Raw genomic sequence first — 22,590 nt, 5'->3', positions numbered from 1 at the left:
TCAGTACCTATTATGTGTGCAGCTACCTATTCTTGAAGTTAGCCCGAACTCCAATTGAATATAAGATTTTCATTTCAGTTTTTTGGCTTCTTGCACTTTGTCGATTATTAAGCTATTGACTCTCAGTTCCACGTCATCCTTCTTTCTATACGCTGTTCTGTAAGGCTAGGCTGGGACTCAGCACACCACATTTCTCCTTTGTCGTTGCTGCCTCTTAAATTCTGCTGTTAAGAGGCTCGCACGGGTGTCCAACCTTTTTGGTGTCTCTGGGCCACACTGGAAGAAGAGTTGTCTTGGGCCACACATTAAATACACAAACACTAACAAAAACTGATGAGAAAAAAAAAAAAGGTTTTAAGTAAATTTACAATTTTGTGTTGGGCCACATTCATAGCCATCCTGGGCCACATGTGGCCAAGAAGCTGCAGGTTGGATGCCCCTGCAGGGAGACTGGAAGACTATGGGTCTTCACTTTGGCAGGAATGGTTCAGTAGCAGTAGCTGAATCCAATTTCCAGATCACCAACCCCCTACCCTTTTCTCAGAAACAGTATCATCAAGACTCCTCAGAAAAATCAGTATCAGCCAGTTGCTGGCACCCCTTCCTTAGTGGTCTGCCTGAGTTACCAAGGGTACCAGTACTGACTGAAGATGCCCCTTTCCTAGGGGTCTGGGTTTTAATTCTGAGGGCTACTCTTTTGAGCTTTTAAGTTCTCATCATCCCAAAATAATCCCCTCATTCACCAAGGCCACAGGATGGTAAATGCATCCTGCAGACCCCACTCTGTGTTACTTCAATGTTTCTGTTTTGCATTTTCAATCCTTCAATGTCAGCTTAACCAATCTCTGCATTAAATTTTCAGTCAAAATCACTAGTGTGATTTCTGTGTTCCTGACTGGACCATCAATGATACATCTGATGGAATCTGGTTTAGGGACAACCCATTGCAGGCTGGAATTTAGAATTCAGAGTTACACTTTTTCCTTCACTGAGACAATCTGTCCCAACCAGGGCCAGTAATTGTCATGCAAAAGCATATATCATTCAGAAGTGGACCGATGACCCACCCCCTATATTGGAAGAATCTTATTGCCAGAGATATATGTAGGACTGGGATCAGAATGAGTTGGAGGGTGGAGGACAGGTATTGATTTTACTGATGCCTGTATTGCTTCTGTGGCTTCTTACTGTAGGGCTCCCCGATCAAATTTGGCTACCAGTCTGGTGACTTAGTAAAGACTCTTTTGTGTAGTTAATGTCTGCAAGACCAGCTGTCTTTCCTTATTAGGCTGTGGAGCATCTCTTTGGGCTGCTGCTCATATAGCCCCCAAGATAGGCACGCGGGGGCTTGGCCCTGGCATCTCTCCTCATTCAAAGCTCTGCCACATATGGACAGCTGTGCTTACACAGCATGAATTACAGTGAGAATACTTTCCTCTGGGACGGCTGCTATCAAAATATCATCAATAGAATGGCTTGCGAACTCATTACTGGTATGTTAGTTATTAAATATTGCTGGGAAAGTCCAAAATGCCTGAGGCAGGACAGTCAAGGTGACCTTCATGCCCTGTCAGGTGAAAATAAACTACCCATTTTTTCCCCTACAGAAATCTAGAAAGGAAAACAAGAGTAATATAATGTGAGCCACACATAGAATTTTTAATTTCCTAGTAGTCACTATTTAAAAAAAACATAAAAGGAGATAGGTGTAACTAATCTTATTTAAATAGTTATGTAACCCAAAAGTTCCAAAATATTAACATTTTGGCATCTAAATATAAAAATTAGTTAATTTTCATGTTTTTTCAAACTCTCCAAAATAGGTTGTGTATTTTACTTACATATTGAGCATATCTGAATTCAGACCAGCCATGTTTCAAGTGCTCAACAGTCACATGTCGGCCAGTAACTGAAGAACTGGACAGTGGAGGTTTAGGGCCACCAAGTGCAAGTAATGGCTGTAGTTTAGTCACTTGTTGATATATCAGGTGCTTTTAGTTCCATGGTGACCACTATTAAAAACACAGTAATCTGTAATCAAGGGTCAAACACACTGGATTTACTCACCAACTAAACCTACCATTTGCTCCTGGTGGTGGAATAAGCCTTGTACTGGTCTGTGATAGTTTCAAACCCACAATCCTGCAAGGCTTGGGAATATGAGGCTCTGCATTCACCAGGAAGGATGGCAATGCCTGCACCCACCCAGCAGGTCAGTGTAATGTGTGGGGCTGACAAAACCCTGCATGTCTGTGCCAACTATGCAATGTGACAATGCACATGACCATGAGCACAGTCTCATCAAAGGGGCCAATGACATCTACAGTAATTGTGTCAAGTCTCTTGGCTCTAAGTAAAATCATTCCCAAATCCTTCCAAGAAAATTAATTTACTGTGGACTTCACAGGTCCAAGAACAACTCTTCAGGCTCCAGTATCTGGTAGGTCCAGCTATGCTGAATCCTCCCTGCACTTATGTTCCAGGCTACATGGATTAGGGCAGAAAGTCAGCAATCCACTGGAAGTGAGCAGAGAACTTGGCTCAAGGCCAAGTTTGCTTTTGAATGAACTCTTGAAGGGTCTTCTAGCAGTCAGAGTAGAAAATCATACTCCTGGGTGGTGCAGAGGCCTGTGGGGACGGGTAGTGTCTGGGAGTTTTGTTCCAGCAGCATTGAGATGTGGTTAACTACTTAGCTTCCTCCTCTGGACCCTTCTCCCAAGGACACAGGAAGCTTTGGAGATTTGCTGGTGAGGCAGTGGGGGAAAATATTAGCCTATATCTCCAAAGGTAATCTTCCTCCATCCAAGACCTCCTTGCTTTGGCTCTCCATAGTTATCTCCTTCATGTCCACTCTAAAATCAGTCTTTTTTTTTTTTTTTTGGTCTTAGGTTCTGCAACCTCCTTGGAGTGACTTAGGTTACGTATCAGCCCACCAGACTCTTGATTTTCCCATCTCTCTCCTTACCTAGCAATCCCTTTGCTCAAGACCCAGAGTCCACAGCGTGCTTGCTGCCTGAGGGAGACTCAGAAGGAAGTCTGGAGTTGTGCCCTTTTCCTGCCTTTTCATTTCTACTGAGACCTGGGAAACCTTACAGGGCCTCTTCTGTCACTCTTGGGTGGGGCCTGCATCAGCTCAAAAGGATTATCCTATCCCTTACTCCATGGTAGGAGTAAAGTTAGGGATGTCTTCATGGAAGACAGCATCAACTTTGCCTGAACTAAGTTCATCCAGTCACAAGTTATCCCTGGTGCCTGGGATTTACACCCAAGGATGATATAATGCCAGAGTGCCTCAAAGCAGCTGTGACCACAGTATGGATATTTCAGTTTTCATTCACTATCTCAGTAAAGTCTCCTCTTTGTGGCTATGTGAATCCAACTTCCAGGATAAACCAATTCAAGAACAGGACAGGCACATTTACCCTCCCCGCAATGGTCAGACTAGCCAATTTATTTGGCAAGAAGGAATTGGGCAGTAAACCCCAAATGCTGGATGATCAGTGTCCCTGGTCTCATGGGTAGCTTCATTATGTAAGCAGTTTAAGCCTCAATGGACTCCTGTGACCACTGCTGCGAGTCCAATTCCCTGTTAGTACACTGAAGCTCCTCAGGTTGTATGTCCCTCACCTCCCCCCACCCAAGCCCCTGCATGGTACACTGCACGATGATAGATTTCAAATCTAAGAGGTTAGGTTACATCTACTGTTCCAATGGCACTTGGGACCAAGGGCTATTTTGTCCTACTTTCTTCTTCCTTAGGGCTCACATGTCTGGCTGGCTTGTAAAGGGGGTACCAAGGAATAAAACTCTATCTGCCTTACATGGAGAACTTTCCAGGGCTTTTGTGGCACACAGCATGGCCATAAATAAGCACTGAAATAACGTGTTTGCCAGTGATTTCAACTCAGTTAGGTTTTCCACCACCAGCCCTAGGACGGATGTTGTCCATTTATGGCTTAGTTGATCCCTTTTGTAGCTTCCAAAAGGCTGGAGCTGGAATAAGTGGAGTTGGCCTGTTGGGCACTGTCTGTGAAGCAGTCGGTGAAGGCAAACGCCATGTAAAAGGAAAAGGTTTTAATGAAGGAAAAAGACAAGCAAGGTGAATCAGAAAGAATAGACTCATTCACTCACGCAGAGACATGCAAAGGCCAGGGCACTCCTGGCTGCACCTTGGGGCTAAACTAAAAAATCTGAATCTACCTTTCCACAGCAACCCCGACAACAGCCTGAAACCCATATCAAATCATGACTTAAAATACCATCTGTAAGGGGAACTGTCTGGGAATAGACTGCCAGCATCTGTGACTTTGTGGGAAGCTAAATCTGGACTGCAAGGAAGAGAATTTGGGCCCAGTCATTCCTGCCAGCTGGTTATCCAGAAACTTGACAGAGGTCCCAGTTGTTGGGCAATCCTGTCTGTCCCTCTACACATCAAGTGCAAACCCAAATTCACTTCAAACCCTTCAAAGGCTTCCAAAAATTCTACGCTCCAATGTGGCACCACAGGCCCTCCTTGACAGTATCTCTAGTTCTCCTCTCTCACTCCCTGCTTCAAATTCTATGTCTGCTAAAGGAAAGAATAAATAGGATTTCATCAAAATAAAAAGCTTCTGCACAGCTAAAAAAAAAAAAAAACACACACAGCATTAAAATGAAAAGAGAACCAACCATATGGGAAACCATATTTGCCAATGATACCTCAGACAAGGGTGTGATCTCCAAAGTACATAAAGAACTCACACAACTCCACTCTAAGAAAATAAGCAATCTAATTAAAAAATGGGCAAAGGACTTGAACAGACGCTTCTCCAAGGAGGACATACAGAGGGTCCAGAGACATATGAAAAGATGTTCAGTATTGCTAGCCATCAGAGAGATGCACATTAAAACCACAATGAGATAGCACTTCACATTGGTCAGAATGGCCATTATAAAGCAACGAACAACAAATGTTGGAGAGGTTGTGGAGAAAAGCCAACTCTAGCGGCACTGTTGGTAGGAATGCAGACTGGTACAACCACTAAGGAAAACGATATGGAATTTCCTCAGAAAACTAAAAATGGAACTGCCTTTTGACCCGGCAATTCCACTGCTGGGATTATATACTAAGAACCCTAAAACACCAATCCAAAAGAACCTATGCACCCCGATGTTCATAGCAGCACAATTTACAATAACCAAGTGCTGGAAGCAACCCAAGTGCCCATCACTAAATAAGTGGATCAAAAAACTGTGGCACATTTACACGATGGAATTCTACCCAGCAGAAAGGAGGAGCTTATACCCTTTGCAACAGCATGGATGGAACTGGAGAACATTATGCTAAGTGAAATACGCCAGGCGGTGAAAGACAAATACCATATGATCTCACCTTTAACTGGAACCTAATCAACAAAACCAACAAGCAAGCGAAGTATAGCCAAAGACATTGAAATTGAGAACAGGCAGATAGTGACCAGAGGGGAGAGGGGAGGGGATAATGGAGGGAAAGGGTGAAGGGTTTACAGAACAACTATAAAGGACAAATGGACAATAACGAGTGGAGGTGGAAATGGGGGAGGGAGGTGGGGAGGGCTGGGACGGTGGGGGGAAAAGGCAGAAAAATGTACTTGAACAATTTAAAAAAAGAGAGAGAAAAAGGAAAACCAAACATGCTAACAACTCATGTTATTTTAAAAATGTTATATAACTTACCAAATCCAGAAATATTTTCTTTCATTAAAAAACTAATGCCACTTATTATAAAAAAAAAAATTCTATGTCTGAGTCACACTGAACTCACACATACACTTTTTCATGCCTATATCAATGCCTGTAGCACTTTTTCTCCTGGCTAACTCTTCCAATCTGTCCTCCCTCATCGGAAGATTCCACTTCACCTGAAAAGCCCTTGACTGACTCAACAGCACCCCGACTTCACTGTTTCTCCTATAGGCTCCCACCTCACCCTGAGCATCTTAGCACTTACTACCGAATATACTGGAACTGCCCATTGACTAATCAATCCCACTCAACACTGATCTTTCAGAAGGCCTAAAACAGGATGCTTGTATCTCTAAAAAGCTTGTGAAATGTCTGCTATATAGTCAATGGCGTATAGAACTTTATATTTCAGATACTTTAGCAACGTCTATTTAACCCATGAAGAGACTGAATCCTAGAGAGGTGAAATGACTTTTCCAGTTATCAAAAAACTATTCTATGCTCTGGTCAAGAGTAAAATAACACAGGAATTCCTTTTTTCCTCTTTTAGCATTAGCCATCCAAGTTCTGTGTGACACTGAATAATGATAATAGATCCTAACTCCCAGGATTCCGTGCAACCATCTTCTGTTGACTTAATCTTCCTTACAATTTTCAACCGAACCCTGTAATCAACTTGCAAAGATCTTTTAAAATGCCTCTCCCACCAACAAAAAAACCTCCTCTTAGCATAAAAAAAGGACTTTCCTGTTTCATCATGGAAAGTTCTGAGAAAGAAATGGAAAACTAAATAGCCCCAAATAAAAATTTAAAACAGCCCTAAATAAACAGAGGAAAAGATGCTCAAGATTTTAATGCCGGTACCCCTTAAGCCTTCAAAAAAAAACAAGTCTACCATCTGGTAATGGCTATTTCAGAATAACTGGTTATCAGAGGGATCAGAGGGTTATGAGGGAAAAGGTGCTGTTTATGGTCATGGAGAAAACTGGCTCAATAGAGACCAAGTAAGTATATTGACTCTATCAGGGTGCTAAACTCCTAGCTACCAGGAACTCTAAAATCATGATGAGAGCAATGCCTCTGAGCGAGCCCAACTGAGTCTCAAGCTCACCGCTGCCAATAGGCTGTTCATGGGCAGCACTGAAAACTACTGTGAAACCAAGAAAACCCAACCAAGTTACTTAAGGATTGTTTCTACTTGCCATTTTTAACAGACTGTGCTCAGCTCTTTTGGCTCTGAAGAGCCCAGAACTAAGCAAAACACGTAGCAAAGAACCAGAAAATCATCACAGTGAAAAACTAGACAAGCAGAAAACACAAATTTTTCTGTAAAAACAAAAAACATCAATTTAGAGGAGACTATCCTGCATCATTGGATTATTTTGGACTTTTAACACTTTGAAATGACCAGAACAGCCAATTCAGGCACATTCTACCTCAATCTTGTCATTTATTTTAATACTGAGATATTGACATCATAGTTGTTGGTTTTTTTTTTTTTTAACTTACATAGACACATTTAATATTTTCCAAATGGCAGGGTACGTTTACGTGGATACAGGCTAAAGTATGTATTCAATATGGTGTAGCAGCATTCTGTGTAATTAATGTGTTGAAATCTTGTAACCGGGAATGTGGACAGTTGTATTTTCAAACATCAGTATTTTTGCCTTTTAAGGGCACATAAAGGATTATCTGCAAGGCATATATGCTTTGCATGGAGAGTAACTCCCTCCCCCCACCCCCACATATCATTATTTTTTTCAATATACAATATTTAGAAATTTAAGACCAGGAGCAAATATCTGTCAGACTAATTTTTGCTTTTTCAGAGGTGCAACTTTTTAATAAAACTTTACATCTAGATAAACAATCTTCAGATTTTTGAAACTTTAATAAGATTTTAAAAACATCATGACTTTGAACTGAAAAAAAAAAAACCATACACATTTAGCACACAAATATCGTAATATGAATCAACTTCAAATCCATTTGAAAACATGTGAATCAAATTACAGTTTTAGAAGTTAATAATTCACATTTAAGCAAGTTAGCGCCTTGCTGAATTCAGCCTTTGTAAAAAAAGAGACTTAGTGCATATTGTAACGGCACAATGTGCTTCTGTACCATTTTGTTGATTTTTTCACCTTATTAAACAAGATTAAACAAGATCAATTTCTTGGAAGTTGGTTGATAATGGCTAACTTTCTATGATGTGAAATTTCCAATGGGAACAGTTACACTTTATAACATAACACTTTCTATAGATTTATTTTCCTACCTTAAAATTTTAAAAGCAATCATTTGTAAGGATTGCATCCACATCAATTTAGCAGAGGAAGATCAAACTTTATTGAAACTGCTTGCATACAAAATATATTGCACTATAACCAAACAAATGTCAACATAAAATCCAATCTGTTGTCGCTAATATGTACAGAGAATATTGCCCAAGAGCAGTTACATTACAAGGTCATTCTACCTTGGTTAATTATCTACAGTGTTTTAAACCAAACAGCTTACAGATGATGTGTGCAAGGTACCAATTTCTGTTTTCAAATACTATACATTCCCAGAATAAATAACTAGAAATCAACATTAATGTTTGGCAATACTTTTAAAAGACTTTTTAATATTCTTGAAATCATGTGCAGTTTGTTTTCATTTTTATATGCTTATTTGTATGCAAGGAAAAGTAACTAAAACAAAAATTCAAAGAAACAAACTCACAAAATACGTCAGAGGCAGAACTTCGGTTTGTATACGGCTCTGTACAGATTCAGTGGTACCCCAACTTGGAGTTACTTTTTAAGAAAAATATAACATCTTACAGTGAAGGCCCTTCACATATTATTCCTCAGTAAATTTTACCCATTAAAAAAAAAAAACAAAACTAAACTAAAAACAAAACCAAACCCAACACATCAAAAAACAAAAGGAAACTTTCAAAAGTTATTTGTTAACCAATCTTAGTCTGCTTTCCAATTCTGCTTATACATTAGACCTAATATTTCAAAGTTTACAAAACATTTAACCTGTTTCCAATATTTCTTAGACAAAGTATCTGTACTTCAGAGTAATTGTGCACACATGGAAATGACTCTCCTATCTCCGCAAAATAAGCTTGAAATTAAAATATGAAAAACTTCACAAAACGGGGGGTGAGGAAAAATAAAATAGGCTCTAAGTTAAAACTGGTCATCAGGCCAAAGAGCAGGCATATCCTACTAACATTCAACCAAAAAGATTTGTTCTTAGCTGAAAACATTTTAGCCTCTCTCAAATGAAAAGATAATTATGTCTTCTGTCTATAAAGACAAAATTACACATCCCTCTCAATAACACTATTTGTCAACTTCAGTGCAACAAAACATAAAAAACAAGTCCTATTCTTTATACTGCTTAACCTGATGTTTATGCAAGTAACAAAATATGGAAAGCATGCATTCTTCTATAAAGTACTAATATTTGACAGGGTTTGCAACATCTTTAACATTTAGTGTTTCCAACTTATCTTCCCTGAACTCTGCATCCAAATATAATATTCCTACCTGCCAAGATATAAAAAAGGCACAGATCATACAACTTTTTTTTTTTTTGCTAATGAAATGACAAATGTCACATCACATACATTTTACAGTCCACTGAAATACTGGAAAAGTGGACCAAAACATAAACTGACATAGGACATGAAACGACACAGTATTTCATGGACTTCTATATGAGACTGAAAATAGAAGTCTAATATGATTACCATTAAGTGCTTTATTCAGAAAATCTGAAATGTACCAGTAGTTACCACCCTACGCAGGAACAAATCTAAATTAACAAAGGATATCACTTCTCAGCTCTTTAAAAAATAAACCAAACTAAAATCCTGTCCTGAAGTGCTAAGTATACTTAAAAGCAGTGTTTCAAAATTTCAAGGTTTTTGTGTGTGTGTGTGTGTGCAAATCTGAAAATTGCTGCATATGGCCAATACCAGAAAAATAAAATTCTTAAGCATAATTTGTGTTCATTCCATGCCCTGTGCCATCTTGCCTACTATTTGTCTTTGGCCTAACAAAGTTTTCTATATGGAATAAGAATTATGGAAACAGTATAGGAAATGTAACTTCAGAATTATGCAGTTTAGGGTACTCCATTCACAAGTGGTTGCTGACCATCCACGCTGTCTGGCTTTTCCTTCTTCTGGTTACGATCTTTACCCGTGCGCAGCCGATTACCTTCACTGGAGGTATTCTGTAATGTTTTAGTGTGGATACTCCTTTCATTATTGCAGTCAACTCTGATCTAAAACAAGTTATAGTTGTTATATACACAGACCATATCCTATTATAATCTGTAATTGGCCTGACAAGAAATTTAAACCTGAAGTTCAAATTCAACATGTTAAAAAAGAAAATGGGGGGTGGGTAAGAATAGAAGAAGTGCAAGAAATTAGGTCAGGTAGGATCTTTATTTGGTTTATGATTTTAAAACGCTCTTCTTCTTTAACTGGAACACACTGGTCATCTCACTGCATCCAAAGTTAGATAAAAACTCACAATCCTACCGTGTCTTCTTCTAAGCAGAAAACAGTGAGAAACAAACAGTTAAAATGAATTACTATTACTGATTACAAAATATACATGGCTATAATACTCAAGTTCAAAAGAATGGGTTATTCTTCAAAGACTATGAAATGCAAGAGAAAGAGACAAATTAATGCCTTACTATTCCGATTTTACCAGGATAATAACTCAACTAACTCACTTATTAACTAGTCTTTGGTTTACAACTTCCTATCATGGGTGTGATTAAGTTTCTCTATACTGAGGGTTCCCATTGTCTTTGGTAGAAGAATATGAGCACTCGTTTCTAGCAGCTTATATTTCAGTAAGGCAAGTCAGATGATCATATAACTTGAACCCTGTCTGAAGAATAAGCACTGTATATTGTATAGGGAAATCTGAAGACACTAATATGTAGAGGGACTGGAATTCCAGGAAGAGTGTAAAGATAAAGGTGATTTAAAAAATAATATTCTGCCCTGGCAGGCGTGGCTCAGTGGATTGAACACCGGCCTGCAAACCAAAGGGTCACCAGTTTGATTCCCAGTCAGGGCACAGGCCTGGGTTACAGGCCAGGGCCCCAGTAGGGGGTGTGTGAGAGGCAACCACACATTGATGTTTCTCTCCCTCTCTTTCTCCCTCCTTTCACATCTCTCTAAAAATAAATAAATAAAATCTTTAAAATAACATTCTAAGATTTATACAGTATTTTAAATGCCAACACTGAACACTTAAAATACTGCTAACAGAGTTCTAGATTCTATACAAAAGGAAGATAATATCGACCAATGAGCCTAATGACAAATATTGATCGGCTTCAAGTACATATGTTTCATATATCCCAAACTGGTTCACTGTAATTTCAAAGTATGTTTAAGAGTTGGGTCTGGGTGTGTGTTTTAAATGTTTTGTGTCAAGGGTTCAGTGCTTTGATTTAGATCTATTCTCATACTTACATAGAAAACACCGCCTTTCTTTCAATATACCATTTTAATTATAAATATGCATCCTTTTAAGCAATGTGATCACAAAGCCTAGTTCATCGAACGTGTCCGTTTAAGTAGGGAATTACAAAACTGGTACATATAAATGCCTTACATCTTCATAAACCACATAAAAGTATATTACCTCATCCACAGTTTTATTTAGGTCTAAGGTCTTTTCTATGTTAGTCCTGAAGAACCCACCAATAGGTAACAATACTTACAACTGCTATGAATTCTAAAGAACATTCTGTCACAAAGGTTCTGCTCTTAAATTAAAAACTCATTTCTCACTTATTTTGGGTGTTGGTCGCAAACCAATCCACAGTCAAGATGGAACCCTAACTAGCTGGGTTAAAATTAAGAGTCAAGGAAGTAGAGGAAAACATGGGTTCTTGGAATCAGCAGGGTTTGAATATTACTGCACCATATGGTAACTATGTCACTTTGGGCAAAGGACTGAATCTTTCTAAACTTCAGTTTACTTACCTGTAAAAGAGAATAGTAAAATGACTTACCTGAGGGGCTGCTGTAAGATGAAATTACATACAACACACACAGAAGAGCAAAGGTGTGTGGGCATGCTCAGTGGTAATTTCAAAATTATTTAACAGTGGGATCAGTACAGGTGATGAATAACTGATACAGGAGTTTCAGCATAGAGGCTGGCTACAAACAAGCAGCTGACTGATTCAGCAGGTTCTGGCTGAGTATCATCAGCCTGCCTATCATAATTATTACCCTTGAAAAAGACACCTTCTTTTCATTACTTTCCACTTAAAGAGGACACCTTATTCTTGCTACTCATGGGAGGAGGGACCCACAGGGCTTACTCGGGTCTCTCTCTCAGTATATTCTGGGCTATTCTTTTCTTGGCGGAATTGTAGGGACCACCAATGTGGTATCAAAGTCATAATGCGGCTGTCAAAGTCTTCACAAATCCTTAGAGTGTATATTCCCTAGAGAAACCTTTGTATACTTGCACAAAGGACTGATTGCCACAACTGTAATGCTGAAAGGAAATTATTTCACATATATCAAATTTACATTCTTTAAATATGTTTTTAAAAAGTAAAATAAACTCATATATTTTAAACTACTGTAATTGAAACAATTCAGATGAAAAGAGGCACATAGGTTTACCTGGAGGGATCCATCTGTTGTTCTTCCTTTTGCCTCTCTCGGATTACGTGGACGATTATCTGTTCGGGAGTGATCGTCATTTCCTATACAGACATTTTAAAAAGGTTCAACAATTACTGATTCTAACAAGCTTATTGGAAGCTGTTTAAGCCTGTATCCTCAATTTACTTAGACCAATCATTAAATCTAAAATGTAATCAGCAACCTAGTGATTCTAGTTACACAGCAGTTCATATTGTGGCAGTCTACCAAAAAACCAAAATATTTTGAAGTCATTACAATTCTGCATCAACTGTCACAGGTCAATCTGAGCTAATAATCAGATGTTCTGTTTGTTATGTTATAAAGAAGCTGGACTTATCAGTGTTTATTCATATATTATACATGAATCATAAGGAACGCTAATAATAGTCTGTTAATAATTGGATGAATAAAGGCTGATCCTTTCCTCTGGTAACCAGTACAAGAGAAATGAGGTCTTCATAATATGTCATTAAATCACCAAGATTTTTCACAGAACTTCAGGCAGTTTTCACAATTCATCTTTATTTCTTAACAAATGAGACCCTCTGTACCTTTGAAGCCACCTCCACGCCCTCTTCCTCCCTGTCCTCTTCCGCCACCGCCACGTCGTCGTCCGTCTCCTCTGCGCAGAAAGTTCTCCCTCTCTTCCTCTGTTGGAGCTAATGACCAATCACTGAGTTCGTCTCTGTGGTCAGATTCTGTTTCAGAAGCATTTGATGCTTCAGAATTAGTTCCTATCGAGAGTTAAAAGTTATATACCATTGTCTGACTTAAAAAAAAAAAAAACAAAAAAAAACCAAAAAAAACCCCATTAGGTTAACAGAAGCTTCCAGAGACCGTTTCAGGGGTGATCCAATACTCTTCCCAATTTATAAGCCCTCCAAAGAGCATTATCACCTTCTGTTTTGTAAAACAAATTATCTTAAATTCAAAATAAAGGGTTTTAGAATATTTGAGGTAATTTTGGTAAACACTTTTTGTTCCATTTAAAAAAGTAAAAGGTTTCCTTTAGTCATCTAAGTTCAAACCTGAGTATGCCACATCATTAAACAGCTGTGCTCCTTTAACCATCTGAGCTCTTTGAAGGAAAAGTTGTCCACAACAGTTAAATGCAATACCTTGATAAACAAAACCTCTATGAAGAGAGTTCCCTTTAATAAGGTTTGCCTAAGGAACAGAGGGGAATACACACATTTTGTTCACTTCTGAGAGGGTGGGAAAGAAGACTACCATGGCAACTGCCTTAAAGAAAGGTCTCTTGTGGGAGCAGGGATTGGACGTAGCTGAATAGGGACATGCTTGCCTGATGTTTGGTCTACAACCTTCCCTCCAATTCCCACTGGAATAATTTATTATTAATAAAGTAATTATTGCAATAAACACATTATGCCTGAGGGGGTGGGTTAATGACCTAAGGAACAGGAGTGAAAGAAAAGAGCCCCATAGTGAGGTGGGACTTCAACAGCAAAAAGAACAGACTTTTGAAAGCGGGGTTAGGGGTTAGGTTCAAGGTTGGCCTTAGGAGTAGGTATGTCTCTCCCCCACTGCACAATATAAACTCTACTACCTCTCTTTTCCTCTGTTGGAGCTAATGACCAATTATAGCTTCACCATTATAGCTTCATTCCTGTGGATCTTGAAGGCTTTCCATCTTAAAGAGTTCCTTTTTGAAATGCAAATATGTGTGAGATGGATTATACCTTATACCATCATCAGCAAGTTACATAGTAGATATACAGTTGACCAAGAAAGACAGTAGGCACTGGCAGGTGGGGACAGTGTTCAGGGAAAGGCAGTGGGAGACAAGAAAGAAGCACTGACAGAAGAGCTGGGAAGGCAAAGAGAAACTTCGCCGACTTCTTGATTGTCCCTAGGGCTGACTTTGGCCATGCCGTACAATATCACCTTATGAGCCACAGGATGCAGACCCCTGATTTACACAGTCCATCCAGCAAGTATGACCAGCACATGCCTGACAAAAAAATGAGCCGCAGGACACAAGTGTAAAAAGTTTTGGATATACAGTAATAAAATCAGGAAAGGCCTTACAAAAGTGGTAAATACACAAGGGCTTAAGCAGATTTATCCCAAGAGTGTGGACAGAACTCACACCTGCCCTGTAAAGTCTGTGTGTTATCATCAGGTTTTCACTCTATGTCTCTTCCAACACAACCTGACCCACTGTGAATCGGAAACCATGTAGTGAGAAATTGTTATAATGGGGTTCTAATGAATAGTAGAGATTAGCAGCTATTAAGTCTAGGAACAGATAAAGTTACTGAGTAAAATGCTTAGTTTGTACCTGAAGTATATCCAGGACCGCGTCTGCCGTGCCCCCTATTTCTGTAAGGTCTACTACCTCGACCCATTCCTTGACCATCATCAGTCACATAGCCTTTTTCCTTATCTGTACGATTTGGTGGTGGTCTAGAACTAGCTCCAATCTGTCGCAACTGCTCATCAATTTGTAATCTCTCCAAACGCAACTGGTCTACTTCCTATTTAAAATATACAAGATAACAGTAAAAATAATTTGACATTTTACTTAATAACACCTTTCTCCTTTTTATCAGACAAAAAGTATACTGGAAATATTTCAAATTTCAGTTCTAAATTTATAGTAAACATTGTTACACAGAATTATCAGGAAATTGAATGATCTCCTTAAAAAGAAAATTACTATAAATAACAGATTACTGATATCCAGAATTAGAGATATAACAAAAATACTCAGCATTAATAGAATTTAAAGTTGTTTGATTTGGCACTATTACTCAATAGAATCTGATAAAGCACAGATATGCTAGATTTGGGACTTAATGATAGGACATTGAATAAAACAACTCTAAAATGTATGAATACAGAAAACAGACATTTAAGGTTTAACCAGCTAACCTTAAAAATATCACGCATTGTAAATAATCTGAATTGAAATAGATTTGCCAGTTAACATCTTAATTTACAAAGCACTGAGTTTGGGTCATCTTCTGTTTTCAAAGAACGTACACTACAGTAGGTCTCTGATGTGATTATACAATTAAAGCACAATTATTCTCAATGAACTGAAAATGCTCATATTCCTCTTATAGGGGAGAAGACTATTTAATAGCTGATGAAAAAAGTTACGTCTTACATCATGCCCTGCGAACCTCAAAGAGCGCAACTCTGCTAGAACAAGAATGACAAATGGTATAAATTTAGTTGATTAAAATATACACCTGGGGTCCACAGACAGATGCTTACACACAGTGCTTCCAGTATGTTGGGTTCTTTCAAATCCATATAATGTCTCAATTATAACCCTTGTCCTTCTTATCTACCCATAAACATCTAATTTATGGATTATAGGGAGCTAGATCCATAACTATAGTAGTAATGGGTGTTTCAGTCAAGCAGAGGCCATCAGAGAGACTGTCTACATGAACAGTCACTGGAGAAGCCCCTGAAAAGGTAAGTTACTAAAATCTTAGTTGTGGCAGTTTCCAGAAAAGAAAGGGCAGGTAAGGACTTGGGTGTGTATAATGTGAGCTCTGAACTAGAATTAGTTTTACAAAGGACTTGAATAAAGAAGAGACTGCAGCTGAGTGAGTGGCTTACTCCAAAAGTACAGTTATAGCTCATGGAATGGGTATATCTTGCAAAACAGAATGGTAACCCAGGTCTTCTCACTGGGGCAAAGCAGTCACCTTTTGGTGAAAGATGCCAGGCCCAATCAAGGGAAGATCTGGTGATAGAAAGAATGGCAACAGGACAGCTGCTGATGACCAGAAAAGATATTGAAGATATTGTGAGGAATAAATCAAAAGACCTAAGAAAGAAGATTAGTCAAAAGCACAAGGGATTGATACAAGGCAACACTAACTCTCCAGGTGTTCATAATTAATTTAAGCTAAGAATATGAAGAAAAACACATACAACAGATTACACATAAACACGTTTTAAAACAAAAACAAATAAGCACATCAATGGAGTATCCTACCCATGCAAGCCTTGCTGGATAAAACTTTCCCACTTTCAAATATTAACTGACCACCATAAGAATGAATGACATGCCTAACTATTGCAATTTTCTTCCTTTTTTGCATACAGCTAGAAATTGTTTAATTTTATTTAAGAAATCAGCAATGAATTCTTAAGACAGCATTATAAATAAAATAGAGTTGGGCTACTTTAAAAGTATTATTTAGTACCAGTTACATTATAATCTTGATACATATGGACAGAAAGAAGAAATTATAAAAGTGACATGGATAAGACTCCATTTCATTGACTTACAGAACATTTTGGCCAAAAGAAAATATAAAAAGCATCTAGTCTAGGAGAGTGACTTGCCTTAAGTCACACAGCTAGGTCATGGCAGAAGAGACTCTAGAAGCAAATGGCTGGACGGCCAATCCAGTGCTCTTTTCCATTTACAACTTGTAGCCCCCTGGTTGCTGCTTTCACTTTTGCAATCTACAGGGGGCATAAATGCTACAAACACTCACTAAAATAAGCACTTACAAGAAGACATAAATCGTTTTGATTTTGTATAATAGAGTATAGAGAAAAATATGAAGGGTACACATTTAAAAAAAGACTTCATGAAACACTGGGATTTCCTTAATAAATAACATAAAAGAGACAACAAAGGCAAGTGGACAAGTCACAGAGGCTAGGAAGGATCGACTGAATGAATGAGCTATGTATGTGCAGCATTTACCTAAATCGAATGTAAGGGTTTCACAAAAGAATAATGGGAAACAGGGTAATGTATTGAGAACTGGGATACTGGTCCTTAAATTTATAATGATGAAAATTGACTTGTGTTTACAGAAGGAATATAATAAGCTAAACAAAATGAGTATTTTCTCTCTTACTTTTTACAGCTCATTATAATCTACAGAATGAATCTTAACTGCTAAAAGGTTTACCATGGAGTTTTCACATTTCAATGCTAAAAGAATTAGAAATTAAAGATTTTTCTGTTCTCACCTTTAAATAGTTCAGGTGATAATCCAAAAGAATAGTGGCATTAGTGATGCTGTCCTTTGTTCCCACAAAAACAAATGGCACCATACCCTGGAAAATAAATGGCAACAACAACCCTATAAAATTAATAATGGATTAATCTGAAAAATGCAAATGACAACTAAATCTCTAGCACAGGGTCTGACAAACAGTAGGTACACAAATGTTTGTTGAAAATATAAATCAATACATGAAAACAAAAGTAGCTGGTACATTTTACACGTCTACTGTGAATAAGGACAGATCAATGTAACAACTCCCTCAATGCGTCAGGTTATTACATTTTAAACGCTAAAATTAAATGTTGTCAAAATCAGAAATTATGTAATTCAAAATTATACAGGCTTTAATGTGAGATGCATAAACAAAATGAATACTCTAATTCATCTAGAATTTTTTATCGAAATCGAATTCTTAAAAAAATCATTCATAATTAGATACTAGGGTACAAAAGTAAAAACTAAATCAATTTTGCTAACCAAGTCAACAGAGTACAAACAAAACACAAACAAAATTAGATACATTAAAATGTACTAAGTAATTATTCTGTAAGGGAAAAAAACTGGCATACCCATGAGCATAAAATTTAACATTTCAATACATTTCAACAATGTGCTCTGAAAATTACAAAAGGCTGAGTCATAAGGAAAGTTTCATCTCCTTTCTATGGTACTATTTTAATATAGTTTTTTAAAAAGTACTATATTAAAATTTTATTCTTCCAGCCCGTCAGTACAAATGAGAAAAAAAAAAACTATTTCTTGTCACAAGTTATGGAGAAGCACAGGCTAGTTGTGCAAACTAATAGCTGACAATTACAACATTGATAATTGAGAACATTTCAATATTTTGCTGAAGAAATACACATAGTTACTGATATTCACACGTGACTAAAAAAGCATATAATGGCTCTGATGTGGGTAAAATATTATACTTTTCTAGGCAAAGTTTTTAGGTGTTGGAAGCCAAAAAGCTATCTCTTTAGCAAGTATCACTCTTTTAAAAAGAGCATTCATTTGATAGATGTGGCTACTGTTGGGCTCCTGTTGCTTGCCTGCATTTGGTACACGGCATCTTAAATGGATGTAGGGCTGGAACAGGATTATTTGTTCCTTCCACATGAACATGATCGTTGATGTGGAATAAAACTGAACAATTAGGAAATACAGCTAGGAGACTGACCTTTATCTGATACAAAAGACACTACTTCCCACTAGCAATGACCACCTGAGGAATCAGGTGCAATTGAAAACCCACGGACTTCATAATGGACTTTTTTTTGCATCAAATATATATATGAACTTTAGAAATTATCAGGTCCATGGATCATATCTTCTTCTCAAAAACATTTTTGACTGTTGACTTTCCCCCACAACTGTGTCTGTTACAAAACAGTTAACCACATTATTTTCCGAAGTGTCATATAAAATGCTACGCCCCGCCCTCTGGATCGTATGCTACCAAAGTAAGATTTGAAACCCCATGTCGCAGATTTAGTTTGATTGACTGTGGAACAAATAATTTTAAAATAATTTCTTTTAACATGTTCAAACTGCTGGCGTACCCATGTACCACTCTAAATTAAGCATATTGCTAATACACCAGAACAGTATACTAAAATGAAAAAAGGTGAGAGTAGAACGGTGGCCTTCTATACTGACACCAAGAAAAAGTGATTCCCGCCCTGGCTGGTGTGGCTCAGTGGTTGAATGCGGACTAGGAACCAAAGGTCGCTGGTTTGATTCCCAGGCAGGGCACGTGCCTGGGATGCAGGCCAGGTCCCCAGTAGGGGGCACACAAAAGGCAACCAATGACACATTGATGTGTCTCTCCTTCTCTTTCTCCCTCCCTCCCCCTCTGTCTAAAAATAAATAAATAAAATCTTAAAAAAGAAAAAAAAAAAAAAAGAAAAAGAAAAGTGATTCCCTGTTCTGGCACGAGAACTGACATGCCCAGCAGACAGAAATATCCAATCCACCTGAGGTTATATTTCTCTTCATAAAATGGCATTTTTGCTTTGAATCTCTTGTGAGTCATAACATTTTCCCCATATATAGTTCTCATGAGCCATGTAGAGGTCCCTTCGCTATACTCAAGGAACACACAATGTGGTTGAGGTGCTGCAATAGGGTCAGCACATTCACTGGAGCGTGGAAAGGAGAAAGGCTCTTGGCAGTTAAGTGGGAGGTGACCTGGGGCAAGTACCCATGGAAAGCTGTATAAGGAATAAGGCCAAAGAAAGGTGGCAGGAGGAAGAGTGCTCTAGATGGAGAAAACATATGCATCTGTCTAGAAGCAACAGATCGTATAATTGTTCAGAGACCTCTAAGTACTTCAGTATTAATGTTCAGTAACACTAAGCCTCTCTAGAGTGCAAGGGGAGGAGCTGTAACAGATGATACTGGACAGGTGACCATGAGAGAAAGGCCTTCTAAGCAACAGGAAGAAATCTGAGCTTTCTCCCCAGGGGCAATGAATCCACATACCCACAAACACTCCTCCACCAGCCTCCAACCTCGGTGATCATTTGTAGTCTTTCTTAACAAGGGGTATAAACATTAAAATATAAAATAAAAATTATTTTTCAAGGAATGTTTTCCTACCTGCCAAGCCTTGAGTTCAGGTTTCTGGGATTCCCCTGCTACAATTGATGAAACCACTAACACCTAAAGCAGTATAAGGAACGCAAGTGATGTCATTAACTATGAGAAATGATCTGTACACAGAAGCCTGAACGCAGGACTTTCACTGTAGGACTTCTAAACTGATTTCTAAACAGTTAGATTAGTTCAAATATTGAAAACCAGTTTCTAAAATATGGTTTTAAGTAGTAACAAATACATCGAAACAGATGGTACATTTTGAGCTATTACAACCCACAAAATTTCAAGAGATAAGGCATGAAAAAATAAAAGTACACCCTCAAAAGAAAAATGTGACCATTAAAAGCAACCCCATATTTTATGTTTACAACAAAAGTTTTGTCACTGTGAATAAACTGAAAAGTAGGTATCACTTTTAGTTTGTAGTATCTCGTAGGCTAGCAATCAGATGTGAAATAAAATACAGTATGAGTAGTCTATTAGTCTAACCAGAGAAAATACCTGGAACACCAATTATAACACCTGAGTAAAAGAAATTACTTTTAGTGTAATTCAAAGTGACAAATATTTCTTACCCTCTGAACTTTTGTACTGTTAGGTTGAGAAAAATGAGTGCTGTTTTCCTTTATATCTATATGTTTTTTTTCTTCTGAGGGAGTAGATCCAACCCTTGAGTTACTGGAAGGTAGGGAATTCGGTGGCATAATTTCCTTCGTAAAACACACAAAACACAAGAAAAAAAAGAACCAATTTTAAAGACTTTATGTAGCTCCTTTACAGTATCAATGATCGTATTTTAAGAGTATAAATTATTATAAACAGTTTTGGTAAGCAAAATAGAATGGAAAATTGATGCAGTAAAAAGTAAAAACCCCAAAACATTTCATTCCAACCAAAAGAACCTTTCACAAAAGAAAAGGTTAGACAATATAAGAACATTATGACAATTTGGGTGTATTTCATTGTAAACACTGTACCACTGTACAGGAGAGCATGCACTCGCCTCCCCCACCCCACACAATACTTAAATATACACATGAACTAAAAAAGCCAAAGGATAAAAGCCAGAAAACCTAAGCAGTGTCCCAACTGTGTCTCAGTCAGTAACATTAAGTGATATTTGAAAAGTGCTTTACACTTTTTTTTTTTTTTTACAATTACAACTCATTTTAAAGACTGAGAAGTAAGACTTAAAGGGGTTAAAGTGACTAATCCAAAGTCACAGCGTTGGAGAATAGACAGAGGCCATTATCTACAACTCTATCATTAACTGGCATGCCTCGTAATCAGAATTTATACATCCACATTATGAGCATATCACAGAGGCCTCTAAATTAATGTCAAATAGAACAATAAAAGACTTTTCTCAGGCAAACCAGAAATATATGCACTAGAACATACCTCTTCTTGTGGAATATTTTTCTCATTTTCGGCCTCAATTCTCACCCTCACAACTCCTGACTTGTCCACAATCTCTTGAATCAGTTTTCCATTTTTTCCTATTACTTTGCCTAAGTTAAGAAATGAATAATTCATGTTTGGTTTTAAGAACACCTACCATAAACCAGTAAGCACACCCCATTGTAAATTATCGTGTCATTGAGTAACAATAAAAATAAAAAATAAAAAATAAAATAAATAAACTATCGTGTTATTTTATATAAAACTGCAAGACCAAAACAGTCTTTGAATGAAAAGGAAGAGTTAAACTGGCTTTCCATTTTATCAGGTCATTGTTGTTTACACTTTTTTGTTTAGGTATTAGAGTTGATTAATACTCATGAACTGAGTGGATAATTTTGAATTTTTAAGGAGGTTCAAAGACAAGCTCTTCTTTTGCACAAAAGAATACACTTTAAACTTGCTAGTACACTGGTGTGTATCATTCTTTTTTTCGAAATTCTATTTAAAAATTAAGAAAAATGATAGATAATAAAAATGCATCTGTGCTTTTATTTGGCAATTTCAATTCTATCTGTACCTGATTTAAATCTGTTTCTTTGCTCAGGGTGAATACTAGTCACACACTGCTTAACAATGGGGATATATTCTGAGAAATGCTTAGCTGGGCGATTCTGTCACTGTGCAAACATCAGAGTGCACTTACACAAACCTAGATGGTACAGCCTATTGATTCTAGGCTACAAGCCTGTACAGCATGTTACTGTACAAAAGAACAATAGATTAAATCAAGCATAAGAGAAAATGATGCAATCAAGAGACTCAAACATGAGATGTATGAGGCTGCTGAGGGCATAACATGACATACTGTTTTACAGCAAACTTTTTTCTTATAAGTAGAAAGACTACAGTCTAAAAGAATGATTAAAAAAAAAAGCACAGCACAGAAAATACATAAACCAGTCCATAGTTATTTATTATCAAGTATTATACACTATACATCACTGTATTGCTATATTTTATATGACTGTCAGCGCACGTCTGTATACACCAGCATCACCACGAACACATGAGGAATGCGTTGCACTATAATGTCACTAGGTAACAAAAATTTTTCAGCTCCATTATAATCTTATGGGAGCCTCAAAGTATATGTGGTTTGTCACTGAC

The 22,590-nt window shown here is 37.6% G+C and overlaps 1 protein-coding gene across 12 annotated transcripts in view; it reads right to left on the bottom strand.

The window, feature by feature from the left end:
• Window positions 1-7,527: 7,527 nt before the first annotated feature.
• The window catches only part of FMR1 (fragile X messenger ribonucleoprotein 1), a 62,871-nt gene continuing 47,808 nt past the window's right edge, over window positions 7,528-22,590 (bottom strand). For 2 of the 12 annotated variants that reach the window (XM_045188174.2, XM_024551071.3), the window contains 8 exons: window positions 21,421-21,530; window positions 20,595-20,729; window positions 20,020-20,082; window positions 17,381-17,467; window positions 14,709-14,904; window positions 12,958-13,140; window positions 12,383-12,465; window positions 7,528-9,996 (listed from right to left, as the gene is read on the bottom strand). In XM_045188174.2, the coding sequence (XP_045044109.2) occupies window positions 9,835-9,996; window positions 12,383-12,465; window positions 12,958-13,140; window positions 14,709-14,904; window positions 17,381-17,467; window positions 20,020-20,082; window positions 20,595-20,729; window positions 21,421-21,530 (1,019 nt within the window). In that variant the 3' untranslated portion in view covers window positions 7,528-9,834. The other 10 variants (XM_024551072.3, XM_024551076.3, XM_024551075.4 and 7 more) reach the window with 10 other exon arrangements.

Source organism: Desmodus rotundus, chromosome X, assembly GCF_022682495.2.
Source record: "Desmodus rotundus isolate HL8 chromosome X, HLdesRot8A.1, whole genome shotgun sequence".
Lineage (NCBI taxonomy): Eukaryota > Metazoa > Chordata > Mammalia > Chiroptera > Phyllostomidae > Desmodus > Desmodus rotundus.
Note: the sequence above shows the minus strand (reverse complement) of the source record. Positions and strands in the feature narration are given on the sequence as shown.